Here is a 13,039-nt window from a genome sequence, read left to right as displayed (position 1 = left end):
TTTGAAAGGCTTGAAAAGTTGGCCGTCTCCGCCTTCAAAGCCTTTGAGCACCTTTTCCGTGCATTGGAAACTGTGGCAAACAATCCGGCCCGTTTTCATTGGATCGTGTGAGTACACGCGGCTTCACACGATTCCATCAGTTCGCAGTCCGTAAACGCACCTTGCAGCGGACACAACACTTGCCTCCAATTCGACTTAGTTGGGAGGTCTTCAGTCGATAAGAGCCTTATTAATCCTTAACAAAAGTTCGGCACGGTGACGCGGAAACAATCAAATTAATGACAGCAAAACAAACAAACAAACAAAAAAGCAACTTTTTAACTCATGCGGAATTACAAATACGGTTTTCTCCAAGAACCAGGGCAACTTTAACCAACTTCAACACATTTCATAGTTACCAACTTTATTATCAATCAAAACAGGTGGTGGCAAAAAAAGTTTGGGCTGGTAAGGAGAAAGAAAAGGGAAAAAAAAAAAAAAAAAACGTCCATTGCCAGATGATGCATGTATAAAGATGAACAGGCGCACTCATTCTCACTTCTCCCACAGCAAACACTACATGATGAAAACAGGATACAGCTTAATACAACGTACTAGTAGACTACTACTACAACCATGACATACTAGTAGGACAACTATGTTGCTACAGATAGTGAAGCAAAACTGTGCAATAGTTGAAAAACGCATGCTTGTGGTACCAGTGACATTGCTTATTTAAACTATGTCCTCATTCATCCAAGTCTTTCATTTTTAACCAGTGCAGTTAATTACAATTGGTCTATTTGGGTTGACTTAGCTGTAGTCTCTTCAGAATTATTATTATTTTTTTAAAACAATATATTGACATTGTAAAATTCTGTAGCACAGTGTCAACTCTACATCTGTTTTGCATCACTCATGAAATGTAGTTGTCCTACTCGTGTGCAGAATTGTCATACGGTGGAAGGCGGTAGTGTAAAAAACTGGACGACAACGATATCGAATAAATGAGCCAACGGCTTTCCATAAAAACAACTTTTGGGGGAAGTGTCGCCTGCTCTCTTCACGTTTCAAAACAAGAACTTTACACGGACAATGTTACATGTTATTTCCAACAACCTTGGCTTTTGTGCTTTCTTTTCAGGTCTCCATTGCATCCAAGGCGTTTCCGACACTTGAATTGTGTTTTATTTGGCAATGTTCAGTGGTTTCTTCCAGCAGCGAAAGGTCGAGTTGAGGCAAAGGGGCCCTCCAGTACTGGAAAGAGTTGAAACTGCAATCTTCAGAGTCGGCGTCTGTCTGAAAAAGATGAAGCAAATGAGGCTCGCGAGAAAGTAAACGTCGAGATTTCTACAATTCCGCAGGCATACAACTCAAGGTTGGCAGATGTGCCAAACAATGGGCAAAGGGCGACACCTAGCGGTAGCACAAACTCTCTCCATCCATTGCCAGCAAATCGGATTTCCTGTACAGTATATTCATTTTATAGCATTAGTTGACTTACTTTATCGTTAAGATGAGCAGTGGCGGTCTCCAATTGAACGGACTCTTGTCGGCGTCGTTTTCTGGACGTGGAGGATCTGAGATCTTCACGATTAAGTCCGCACGTCTGCGCATGTGACGCACTCCCGTCGTGCGCGTCCGGGTTTGTCTTCTTGAGGCACCGAGGCGCTGCTTCTTGGGGTACATCCGAGTCTTCCAAGCTACGTGGCCTTTTTCTGCAACGACCGCTCAACAAAGCTAGCGTGCGCGACGGGCTCACGCCCCCGTAAGCCGCCATGCTCTCAAGCCGCAAGTCAACAACACGACACAGACAGCGGAATTTTCTCTTCGCTGGTGCTTGGGGAAATAAAGTGTCGTCGGTGTGCCTCTTCGCCATGAAAGGGGAAATTATAAATGCGCAAACGCTAACAATAGTTACTTAACAACCAAAGTCAAAGAACGCTTAAACTCCGGAAGTGGCCTGTTTCCGCGTAGCTGTAGCCAACCAATCAAAGCATAGTACTACTGTTTGGCTCCGCCCAACAGGGGAAAAGACAGCCGCCATATTGGAACGGTATGAAGATCTTTCGACCATCGATTCTCAACAAGTGTGCCGGGGCACTTCAGTGTGCCGTGGGAGATTATAAAATGTTATGTAAAATTTATTTACAAAAAATAATGAATCTTTGTGAATCAATTTCTGCCAGTGAGGCATAGTGACAGACAAAACAAATTCACGCTATTCTATTAGATGGCAGGAAGTACATACAATAATTCTTGCATCCACTTTTTGTGACATTTTTGTTTGTTAGTGTGCCGTGAGATGTTCCAATTGTAAAACGTGGCTTGGCTCCACAGAGGCTGGAAATCACTTCTTTAGACGGTTTGCATTCGGATTCCACATAATAGCGACACGGTATGGCTCATTATTCAGGAGTAATTGAAAGAAAAAATACCAGAATTAATATAATAAACTATTAAGTAACAATCTTATGCTTATGACCTGATAATTTATAAAATAGAAAAAGAATGTAGAAATCTTAAACAGTATTTACATTTAACAAAATGTGCACAGCTGTGAATGCATTATTCAACATCCTGGCTGACGTGCCCTTGAGCAAGGTGCTGAAACGCTGGCCATCTGTCTTACCATGCAAACATGCTTGCATAAATAAATACAAACATAAATTCAGTTACAATGCAAGGTACATAATGTCTTAAGTAGGCTCTGGAAAGTGTGTTGAAAATAATTTCACTACTGCACAAGTCAAAACGGAATTAGACTAATTGTCCAAACATAAGAATTCAAGGTCGATTGTATATAAAACATTTTTTGCTTTATTCAAGTACAAAACACGCACACACCCACACGCACACAAATTCTGGCAAAGCTGCAGCAAGCTTTGACAACATTTTCATCAACGATCCATGCAAAGAGGCCACTATTGTTCCGTTGCATTCGAAATGTAGCAAATACCCACCCGTTTTCTATGGCGCCTGCCCTGGTTGGGGGACGTGGGTGAACTGGAGGCAATCCCAGTTGACTTGGACAACTACAACGAACCTGGACTACTCGCCAGCGAATCGCAGGGCTCAAAGCCAAACAACCACTAACACTCACGTTTACGACGACGGACAATTTAGAGTCTTCAGTTTATATTAGCACAGGAACACGCAGGAAGGCTAGAGGCCAGAGTGGACACCGGAACCTCAGAACTCTGCGTTGTATTTTCCAATCACACATACATTCTCTGGTAGCGTTCGTCAGCAGTGATGTCGTTATCAAGGGATGGCGACGACAGTATTTAGGTTCACCAAGATCGTGAACACACAAGAAAGCTCTGCATAGTTTACCTCTCAGAGCCACTTCAGCATTTTAGTTTTGACCATTTTTAACAGCACATCTTAAAAGTTGATTCCGTTTTGTTTTTCACCTTTGGCCTTTTTTTACTTCCTCCATAAATTTTGATAGTAATTATGTTAATAACATCATACTGCAGTGATACGGTGTGTGTATATAAGTCTACATAACCCTGTACATGCCACGTTTTTGTGACGTAGAGAAGAATGAGACCAAGATAAATCATTTCAAAACTTGTTTCCGCCTTTAACCAGTACAACACAATTGGGGGGAAAAAAAAAAAAAAAAAGAAATCTTTTCGAGAAAGGAAGTCAAAAGCAAACAACAAAAGAGGTGGTGTGCACAGCCTCTGATAACTTGGAATGTGGATGTGTTAACATTTTGTTGCACACGTTTTAGATCACATTAATGGAGGAAAAAGTTGTGAAAGGATTTTGCTTGGTCTCATTTTGTCGTTTCACAAAACCTGGCATTTGAACAGGGCTGTAAAGACCTTTTATATCCACTACTTTCTGCAAAGTTATTCCAAGTAATTAATAACATTAGAAAAATGATCTGCATTAAGCAGAAACCTGTTTCCAAACCCAATTTTTACCACAAGGTGGCACACTTGTATGAGAAACTGCTTCTTATTGTACTGTACCTTCAGTCCTGGTCACTGTCATGATAACAACAACACTGTTTGCCTTAAATTTGAAATGACCCTTAAACATTTGCGATTATACTCAGTTAATTCTTAGTGCGCCTCCCTCCAAAGTAGATCACATTTTGGTGGCTTACAAACGGAATGTAACACAAAAGACAGCTGTGTTCTTGTTTTTTTGTTCAGTTGCCATCCATTGTTGGTGATCCATTTGTTCATATGAATTGAAGTTTACGGTCCTTGGTTAAAAAAAAATTCCACTCACGTACGACACTCCGAGTTGTCTTGTCGTGGCGATTTGGCAGCGGGCGGTGAACTCTGCTGGTCATTCTCTTTTTGACAGTTAGAGTACATATTTTGAGGTTTCCGTGCCACAAAGAGGACGCAGTCGTAAATGTATTTTAACATTGAGCGCTCGTTCTCCGTGTAGGTGGTATGTAGAGACTCGTTCTCCAACTGCAGGACAACAGATGCCGTTTTAATTCAGCAAGTATTTTTCAGTACAAAAACACAAAGTGAAGGGATACATATAAATTATTTGGTTTACCACAATGTGGAAGCCTAATTTCACCATCGCTGCCCTGATGTCTTCGTAGCTGAGTTCAACTGACAGTTCATTGGCCATGTTCTCAAAATGGTACAACAGCGGACCTGAGGGGAAAAAATGATCTCTGGAATTACTCGAAGAGCATAACATTCAGCCTCAACTGCTCTGAAATACTTACTTGCAGGAAAAAAAACTGATATCCTGACTACCACATCTTGGTAAAATCAAATGTAGACACACACAATTCTATTTTATGGACACAAAACAAATACATAATCCTTGTCTTCTGAATGAACTGTCGTAGGCAGCTGAAACATCTACTCAGAGTTTTAGGCCTGGACACTGAACCAAAAAAGGGAATTAAAGAAAAATATGTGAATCTATGTACACAAATGCAACTATATGAAACGATATAACAAACCTTTTTCCGTTATTATTATTATTATTATTGTTTACTGTGATGAGGACTCACCTAGATTGATCCACACTCCTCCAGGCTTAAGAATCTTCCAGATGGTCTCAACATACTGTATGACGTTATGAGCCGTGTCGATAAAGAAGCAAGTAGCCACACAGTCCCAAGAATCTAACACAAACGTGCCATTTATGAAATACATAATGTCCGGTTTGGTACAAAGTTGATAGTATAAAATACAAATTGTTGCTTTCTACATTCATATTGCTCTTTTCTAAATTAATTGAATCACTAAAAACGGTACAGAAACGACGCGGCAAAAATATAAAAGCAGAATGCGTGCGTTTGCTCCCATTGCACACAAACAGAAATAAACTATGCATGTTTTCTTGTCACACAAGTAAAAATTTCTCTTATTTGGTTCACTATAATAAGTTTGGGCAGAAAACTTAATAGTTGTGTTATTTGCCAAGAACAAGTTCACTTGGCTTCTATTAAACATTTAGGGCTTCCCATGACTTACATATGTAAGCAAAATTGTTGGCAGCCCCAAGGACAGAAAGAAAACTGGCAAAATAAATATATATTTTTATAATGGAAATGAACTAATTAAATTCAGGCATTGTCGTCGTTTTAATTGTGGTCCAACAATTTTTTTTTTTTTAAAACAAATATAACTGGCCCGAACCAAAATGACAGTACGCTTAACTTCATATTTTGTTTTACATTTTGGAGCAACCACCGCAATCAACAATTTCCATAACTGCCAATGAGACTTGTGCACCTGTCAACGGCTAATGTACTATTTTGGCATGCTTGATGAGAGCAAATCGCGAGACACGAACAATTCACACCCCCCCCCCCCAATAAGGTTTTAGTTTACCGACCTGCATCAGAGTAGACTTCGAGGAAGTCTCCTGCTACCATGGAGAAGTCTGAATCTTGTGGTAAACTCTGAGGATTGACATCAGGAAATCTGATAGACCGCGTCTGATCGGAAGACTTCTTATTGTTGCTAAACTGGTGAATCCAGGGGTACAGTGTCAGACAATTCACCTTTTCACACCTGGGTGCAACAGAAACAAACCAAAAAATTGTTACAAGTAATCAACATATCAAGTACCAATGGAGGAATTTACGTCTGTGCACCGTGTACCTATTAAGAACAAAGTTGGAAGAGAAAAGCATGAAGAAGCTCCATTCGTTGCCCTGGCAAATATAACCGAGACGAGCAATTTCCCAAGCAAGACGACCGAGTCCAGCCCCCGGGACCAGCACGCTGACCTTAGACACATCACTGACATAATAAAACACATATATCACATGGAAAACACTTACTAGTTTACAAGACCAGAATTATGAGAAAGATACTGTAGTATAGCAACTGATATTGTGTCATCATATCAACACACAATTAAGCTTTGTGAATTAGACATCTGAGCAAAGTAAGGATCCTTCTGCATGTCTGCTTGAATGTGTGGTGTATCCTTGCATTGGTTTGTGAGAGCATAAATGTGCTTCCTACTATTGGTCACTTGGGAAGTGCCTTTGGATCTCCCGGATGATGGGCTGATAGCAGGAGTCCCGCTCACCCTGACCCGCCTCGCTCCAGTCTCTGACAAACTGCTTAATGGTGGACTTGAGCTTGTCCATGTCAAATGTCGAGGAGGAGCGCACTTTCCTCGGATCCTCCTGAATAGGAAACAAAGACACATTTGTATGATACCTATCCATCCCTTTTCTATACAGCTTATGTTATTTAGGGTCGTGTGACAAACGCACATACATACGGACAACCATTCAGGCCTGTAAAGTACATAGGCTAATTTAACGTACATCATTTTGGACGGAAGAAGGAAGCCAGAGTAAACAGAGAACCCACACAGTACAAAAGCAGCATAATGGTGAGTACTCACCCTCTCCCCGTACTCAATGTTCTCAAACATGTGAATGCTGTGCTCGACGATGGCCTGCAGGACTTCATGGTTGTGGTCTGCGCACTGACGGATGTGGACCAGGTGTGGAAGTACAGACGGCAGCAAATTCTGGTGGCGCTCAGGGAGACTCAGAAAGTGACGCTCGGCTCGACTGACATGCTCTTGCACATGGCCCCTAAAGAAACAAATAAAGACAATAAAAAGGTCACAAACTTCTGTGGGTGGGCGGAGGGGGTCACACAAACTTTACTGCTCTGATGATGAGTAGAACTTTAGGGTTATTTGTACAGCCAAGTATTTGTGCAACATCGAAAAACGCAATATCGAGCCATCCAAATGTCGAAAACGTTATAATTCCTCTCAGGATAAGGATGGCTCACAACCTTCTCTTGTTAGTAAAGGCGAACAGTATGAGCAGTAGAAGAGCTGTCCTAAAACAAATTGAGCAATTACAAAACAGACAAACTCGTATATAAGTGGAAAAGTGAATAAAGAGCAATTAACACTTGCTCTGAAAGAGTTCTGCGTTTAATACTGTAAGTCGACAGTTTTTCGCAACCGTTTTTTATTTTCAAGATATAACAACACCTGTAAAATCTAAAGGCGTCGATTATTCTCCAAAAATGTTGCCTTTCTAGCCTGGCCTCTTCCTCGGGGGTGAACGTTTTTCTTTCCTTGGGCAAATATTCTCCTATTAGCGGTGCCTGCTCTTTTGTTTCCGCCATGTTTGTCTCGAACTTGCGAGCATCGAATAGGACCGGCTGAACCTCTTCTTCGTTGGTTTCAATGGTAGCACATCACAGCCCCCTGACGTCGTTCCGCCATCTACAGTCCAATATTGAAATTGCAACACCTACATTACGTCAGAAATTCATGGTTCGCCACCTGATAAAAAGGTATAAATACTGAATAATAATGATATCGTCTCGATTTACTTCATCAGTCTGAAACCTGGGCGTGTTCAATTGATCACAAAGGTGATATTACTTGCAAGCCGTGATTTAGCCTCTTGTATGACTGGCAACAAAGGTTAAACAGGTTTATGTGTACCTTCTGACATGTCATGGAAGAGCATTTTAGCATTTGCTCTCTCTGTCCCTCTACGTTATTGGCATAGATTGATGAAGAAAGATATATTTGTAATTACATAATCATTTTGAGAAAGTGAAATTGGATAACTTTGCACGCCAAGTCGCCCACGATAAGCTCTCACAAGCTCTAACATATTGCGCTGCCGTCAGGTGGAATTGTCACATCTCCAAAACCGCTACTATTCAGGAAACCAAAAAAAAAAAGCTGCATCCTGTATTTGTTGAGCCAGTAAGATGCACTGTCAAAGGGAGCAAGCCATTTTTAAGACAAAGCTTTGAAGGTTTAAAAATGAGGAAGTAAGAAAATAATGCACAGATTTCATCATTTAATGAGTTGACATGTCAGTTGCGAGTCCATATTTTGTTCTCCTGAGCTTTTATTTAACAGGAAAAGAATTCAATCACTAAGACCACAGGATGACATCATTATGATGGAGATGATGATGATGCTGCTGATGATAGACCGACTGTTGTCCATCAGTTGTTCGGATTAATTATCCTGCCCATAAAGAGAATGTCATCTGTGCCGTTTTCAGTGATGAGAAGCATGAATGGACGATTGAACTTCAGCACAGGGATATTGCGGAAGGACATCAGGGTGATGCCAATGCCTGTGCCAGCTGCCGCAGTGGCTCCGGATTCGTCCATGTCAAGGGCAGCTTGGTGCACAACCTGAAGTTAAAGAGGCAGCGTGAGATAGAACGTGAATGAAATAAAGAGTTTAAAAAAATAAAAATAAAATGGAGCACATCCTTACACTGGAGACCAACAGCTTCTTCCCCTCTGAAATGCCACTCAAATCTGCTCGATCATCAAACATGTGAGTCATTCCCATTTGAATCAGTACTTCCTCCAGATAGTTGTCAGTCTTAATAGAGAACTTTGGAAGAAATATGTCATACTCTCTAAAAGAAAAAAAGATTGGCAAACATACGGTGATTAAAATTAATCACACTAGGAGCAATCCCCACGAAAGATGACAACTAACCAACCTGACTTTCATCCAATTTGCCCATTTAGCAAGATGCTGTGGACAAATTGCCTTTTCTAGCTCTGCCATGTTTTCAGGCAACAGCAGGAGCATGGAATAAGAGCTGTTGAAGGGAAGGCGCAGGACGGTTGTGTTAATTTCCAGGTCATGATAGACATGAAAACTATCCTCCTTGTTCATCATCTGGACAGGAACCTGGAAAACAATTCAAAATGAAATTGCAGACTCCCTTCTTTTTGCATCAGTATTCTAATTCTAGCTTTCAACCTTGGTGTTCTCATTAACAGTGAACATGTCCTCTTTTGTGAGCTTGGTTTCAAAAGGAGTGTCCCACTTTCCTGTGTGGTAGAAATGGAGGAGAAAAAAAAAAAAATAAGTTAGAGAACAACATTTTCATGTCAGATCTTGGAAAAGAGAGAATCTTCAGAATTTTTTCCCATCATTATGTACCTTTGAAGTAGATGTGGCTGACGAGGTACATGATTGTGTTCGGATCCAGGCTGTCCACCAACTTCTCAATCATGCCATTGGTCTTATCGGATACATATTTATTGATGGTATTAGTACTTTCCGATGTTTGCTTAAAGTTAACATTTGACACCTGTGTGTAAAAGGATTCTTTCAAATCCTTCACAAACTCAGGTTTTGGCTCGAAGGTGTTATCCAGGAACAAAGCAGTCCCTTCACTGATGTCCGATGAATTGTCTCGCCTTTTGAGGAGCGTGCGAAAGACCTGATTTACATTATTCTGTGTAACTTGGGGGGTGTTATAACGCAGACCACTAAAGAGCTGTTGGTGGGTGTCCCCGCGGGCTCCGACAGACAAAGCGGCCAAGGCGACGGACACACTACTCGGAGAGTAAAAGATGTTCTTGTCCTGGTTGTCAGCTTGAGCCGCCAACTTCCTGTACAGCTGGAAGGCAAACTCTTTGTTCCCTGAGGTGACCTGTGACAGGCGGTCATCAGTGTGATTTACATGGTGGTTGCCTCGTCCCACACAGACCACCGCTGATAAGATCCAGACACCGAGGGCCGCATGCATCGTTGTGGACTACAACAAAGGTTCAAAAGTGCAACATTGATCTTGTGATTACACGACTTTAGACCAAAAATTCTTTGCACGTGTCAAAGTTCAACAATCAAAGTATACATTGTCAGGGGAGTGTAGATTATTCCGTCAAGTCAAATTGTACACGAATGAAGGAATAAATACAGGTTCCTAACTTCCCCGTACCTTTGAGGAAGACCACCTTAATGCTAAGCCATTTTACGCCCAATTATTATTAAATTGCCTTTTCAGTAATTTTATAAGGTTTTAACATGGTTTAGGAACAAACTTACACAACTGCTGTTATCAAGTTAATTCAGAAAATAGTAGAGAGTTTTTGGGGGGGGTTTCTCTTTGTAAAATCGGTCTGATTCTGCACTGTGAATCACCAGCGTGACCTCTGCAATGTACCTGCACTTCCTCCTCCAGACTGCAGCTCACCTCCTGTACATTGATTGAGGCACAGACAACCAGGTCTTCAAGTCTATCTGTCCCTCAATTTAATTTACATCAGCCCTGATATCAAAACTTTCAGCTGTTGAGTTTATTTTACTGCCTTTGAAAATTAACTCAAAATGCATAAAATAACCCAAATATTAAATGTACATGAACCATGTTTAAGTCATTCATGTGCATGTTTTAAAAGTGTTAGAGAAGTCAGCAACAGCTGTTGGCCCATAAAAGGGAAGAACGTTATGGGTCATATTTAATATCTTTAAAAAAAAAAAGGGGGAAAAATAAAAATAAAAAATTCAGATCTTGAATAACTTACCAATCACTGACTGCTTCTCCAGCCTCAAAAACCACAGCCACACCAAGCACAAGCTGGACAGTGAGGACGGCCTTCTTTATACACCTTGAGTGAGTGGGATGACCCCACTTTCTGCGTAATCGATTTTTTTTGTCTCCTCCCATTTTGTCAGAGAGCAATGGCATCACAATGGAGATGATCATGCAAAGTACTTTCACCTTGATTGTGGCCTTGGAAGCTTGATATTTTTTAGTGCTTATTTATTTTTTTCAATTGCTTTTTCTTTTTTTTTTGCTAGGACTCGCCCCCTAAATCCCCAATCGCTGTTCTTATTGACAGTGGTGATCATTTTAATTATTACTAACTGTACGATTCCAAAATAATAGTCCAACAAATGGCAAGTCCAATTTGATGATTTGCAAACTGTCTATTGAACCGGTAAACTAGTACGCTGGCACGTTTTGACTTATGACCGACGCACTTTAGCTGCGGCATCTCCAAACAGAGAAAACAATATTTTTCGTTTAAAATGGCTTACTTTAACGATAATCCCTCGCCATACCTTGGCCAGAGGGAGAATCGCAGGTCTGTTTTGTTGTCGTCGTCGGTGCCGTAAATCTTCACGGTCCGGACCATGCTTCCTCCTTTCCAGCTAGCCTGTTGGCTACTTAGCTTGCTGGCTGGCTGGCTGGCTGGCTAGCCGCTGTGTTGGATCAACATTCTCCGTTTCTCGCTTAAATCTGCCGCCGTGGTATCCATGCAGCTCATTGGAGAGCAGGCTAAAAGCGGGAGCTCAGTTGTTATTGACTTATTATTATTTTTTTTTTCAAACAAACTTTATGGCGATCTCGGTGACGCTACAATGCGCGCATGCGCAGAAGGGACGTGCTGTCGGTCAAGATGGCGGCAGAAGTACACAAAAGCATTGCAAAATGAAATATGTACTTTGACTCGTTTTCATTCGAATGCGAAAAGTATGATTCAGGATTTTTTTTGTTCATTTTGATTTAATCTGACACTAAACTGAAGAGTAAAATGATTTGTCGCATTACTTTTATTTGGCTTCATTAATAGGTTGTATCCCCGTTACATTACCTTCATTTTCTATCCCAGCAAAGAGTCAAACAACTGAACTTTGGATGAGTGTACTCTTCTATGTGCTTAACCACTGTCTCCCGGCAATGTTTGCTGTCCAACTGTGACAACACATGAGATTGCACAGTGCAGATAGCGAGTGTGTACTAAAACCTGCAAAAGATTTAACAGTACTTCTCTGCACGTTGCATTTCAATGTTGTGTTGGTATGCCCAATGCTGTAATTAAGATCATAGAAGATAATATGTTTTTGTCAATAAGGACATATGAATTTCTGACATTATTGAACATTATTGTGGCGGCCTGTAAGCAGTGAGGATGAGTGAGAGGGATGACCCCACTTTCTCCATGATGTCTTCTCTTGTATCACGTGATGTAATTAATGGTCCCTCATGAGGTGTCACAAGATATCATTAGTACTTCAAAAGGTTATGATGCATGACGAGCAATAATAATGACTCCTTGTGAAGCATTAAAGTATCACCAGGCCTCTCATGAGACTCTGAAAGTGTCATAGCTTATGGACATGATGTCCAAACGGGAATTTGGGTGTCCAATGATGACTAGACAAAGGCAGTAAACATGTGATGACAAGTCAGTGTATTTATGATGTGGCTTATTCTGGAATCATGGAGTGTCATGAGTTATAATTAATATGACCTCTTGTAAAAAGTGTCACAGGTTATTGGCCTCATCTCCAAACTGCAATTTGAGTGTACAATGAGGAATAGACAAAGGCTGTAAACATGTGATGAGGGGAGGAGTGTAATAGCTTTTTGCAAAAAAAAAAAAATTGGAGTCAATGGTACCTTGATATTGTAGAACGTGACAGTCTCAAGTTTAACCTTAACCTTCTAGTGACCTCACGAGAGATCATTAATTACGTCACGTGATACGGCATAACCCGATAATGGCCGTGAATCTTAAGGGGTACATTTCCATGTTCTGTTCCGCTGATCCTCACTAGGGTTGGTACAACCTGTCAAAATTTGACGGATGTGGCATTCTCTATTCTTCTAAAGTGTAATTCTCTTACTCCACTGGCAGATTATTTCACTTGTTTCCATTTTGAATCCTCTCAAACCAAGTACTGTATATATTTCTTATATTTACACAGCAAATATTTGCAGCGTGTCTGACCACTATGTCTCCATGTAATGTTTGCTGTCCAACAACGAAGCCACGTTGTTGTAGCACAT

General features: G+C 40.9%; 3 protein-coding genes across 5 annotated transcripts; all 3 read right to left on the bottom strand.

The window, feature by feature from the left end:
- Positions 1 to 382: 382 nt before the first annotated feature.
- wu:fa19b12 (uncharacterized protein LOC560551 homolog) lies at positions 383 to 1,951 on the bottom strand. Its single transcript, XM_061673275.1, has 2 exons — positions 1,484 to 1,951; positions 383 to 1,278 (listed from the first exon to the last, which is right to left on the bottom strand). Exons 1-2 carry the CDS (start codon positions 1,856 to 1,858, stop codon positions 1,120 to 1,122), a joined length of 534 nt encoding a protein of 177 aa, XP_061529259.1. The 5' UTR covers positions 1,859 to 1,951; the 3' UTR covers positions 383 to 1,119.
- An 813-nt stretch (positions 1,952 to 2,764) lies between these two features.
- carnmt1 (carnosine N-methyltransferase 1) lies at positions 2,765 to 7,600 on the bottom strand. The gene is made up of 8 exons (XM_061673274.1): positions 7,453 to 7,600; positions 6,844 to 7,039; positions 6,453 to 6,619; positions 6,084 to 6,224; positions 5,815 to 5,993; positions 4,985 to 5,098; positions 4,513 to 4,616; positions 2,765 to 4,421 (listed from the first exon to the last, which is right to left on the bottom strand). The coding sequence occupies exons 1-8, from the start codon at positions 7,587 to 7,589 to the stop codon at positions 4,227 to 4,229; spliced, it is 1,233 nt and encodes a 410-aa protein (XP_061529258.1). The 5' UTR covers positions 7,590 to 7,600; the 3' UTR covers positions 2,765 to 4,226.
- Positions 7,601 to 8,261: 661 nt separating this feature from the next.
- On the bottom strand, positions 8,262 to 11,615 carry LOC133400507 (serine protease inhibitor A3M-like). Of its 3 annotated transcripts, none has more exons than XM_061673271.1 (6): positions 11,284 to 11,615; positions 9,397 to 9,997; positions 9,214 to 9,284; positions 8,948 to 9,141; positions 8,713 to 8,860; positions 8,262 to 8,627 (listed from the first exon to the last, which is right to left on the bottom strand). In XM_061673271.1, exons 2-6 carry the CDS (start codon positions 9,986 to 9,988, stop codon positions 8,433 to 8,435), a joined length of 1,200 nt encoding a protein of 399 aa, XP_061529255.1. In that variant the 5' UTR covers positions 9,989 to 9,997; positions 11,284 to 11,615; the 3' UTR covers positions 8,262 to 8,432. The 3 variants fall into 3 exon arrangements, with proteins under 3 accessions (XP_061529255.1, XP_061529256.1, XP_061529257.1); XM_061673272.1 differs by having other exon boundaries at positions 11,308 to 11,615; XM_061673273.1 differs by lacking the exon at positions 11,284 to 11,615 and adding an exon at positions 10,767 to 11,256.
- Between the last annotated feature and the right edge of the window lie 1,424 nt (positions 11,616 to 13,039).

Source organism: Phycodurus eques, chromosome 3 (genome assembly GCF_024500275.1).
Source record: "Phycodurus eques isolate BA_2022a chromosome 3, UOR_Pequ_1.1, whole genome shotgun sequence".
NCBI classification, from domain to species: domain Eukaryota; kingdom Metazoa; phylum Chordata; class Actinopteri; order Syngnathiformes; family Syngnathidae; genus Phycodurus; species Phycodurus eques.
Note: the sequence above shows the minus strand (reverse complement) of the source record. Positions and strands in the feature narration are given on the sequence as shown.

What these genes read in the sequence shown, in the direction of transcription:
- LOC133400507 (XM_061673271.1), bottom strand. Translation starts at nt 9,988, where the DNA reads ATGCATGCGGCCCTCGGTGTCTGGATCTTATCAGCGGTGGTCTGTGTG. An exon ending in CAGCCACATCTACTTCAAAG is followed by an intron (nt 9,285 to 9,396) that starts GTACATAATGAT and finishes TCTACCACACAG; the next exon opens with GAAAGTGGGACACTCCTTTT. An exon ending in GCAAATTGGATGAAAGTCAG is followed by an intron (nt 8,861 to 8,947) that starts GTTGGTTAGTTG and finishes TTTTTCTTTTAG; the next exon opens with AGAGTATGACATATTTCTTC.
- carnmt1 (XM_061673274.1), bottom strand. Translation starts at nt 7,589, where the DNA reads ATGGCGGAAACAAAAGAGCAGGCACCGCTAATAGGAGAATATTTGCCC. An exon ending in CACTTCCCAAGTGACCAATA is followed by an intron (nt 6,225 to 6,452) that starts GTAGGAAGCACA and finishes TTATTATGTCAG; the next exon opens with TGATGTGTCTAAGGTCAGCG. An exon ending in AGGAGTGTGGATCAATCTAG is followed by an intron (nt 4,617 to 4,984) that starts GTGAGTCCTCAT and finishes TTTTCCCCTCAG; the next exon opens with GTCCGCTGTTGTACCATTTT.
- wu:fa19b12 (XM_061673275.1), bottom strand. Translation starts at nt 1,858, where the DNA reads ATGGCGAAGAGGCACACCGACGACACTTTATTTCCCCAAGCACCAGCG. An exon ending in CTGCTCATCTTAACGATAAA is followed by an intron (nt 1,279 to 1,483) that starts GTAAGTCAACTA and finishes CATCTTTTTCAG; the next exon opens with ACAGACGCCGACTCTGAAGA.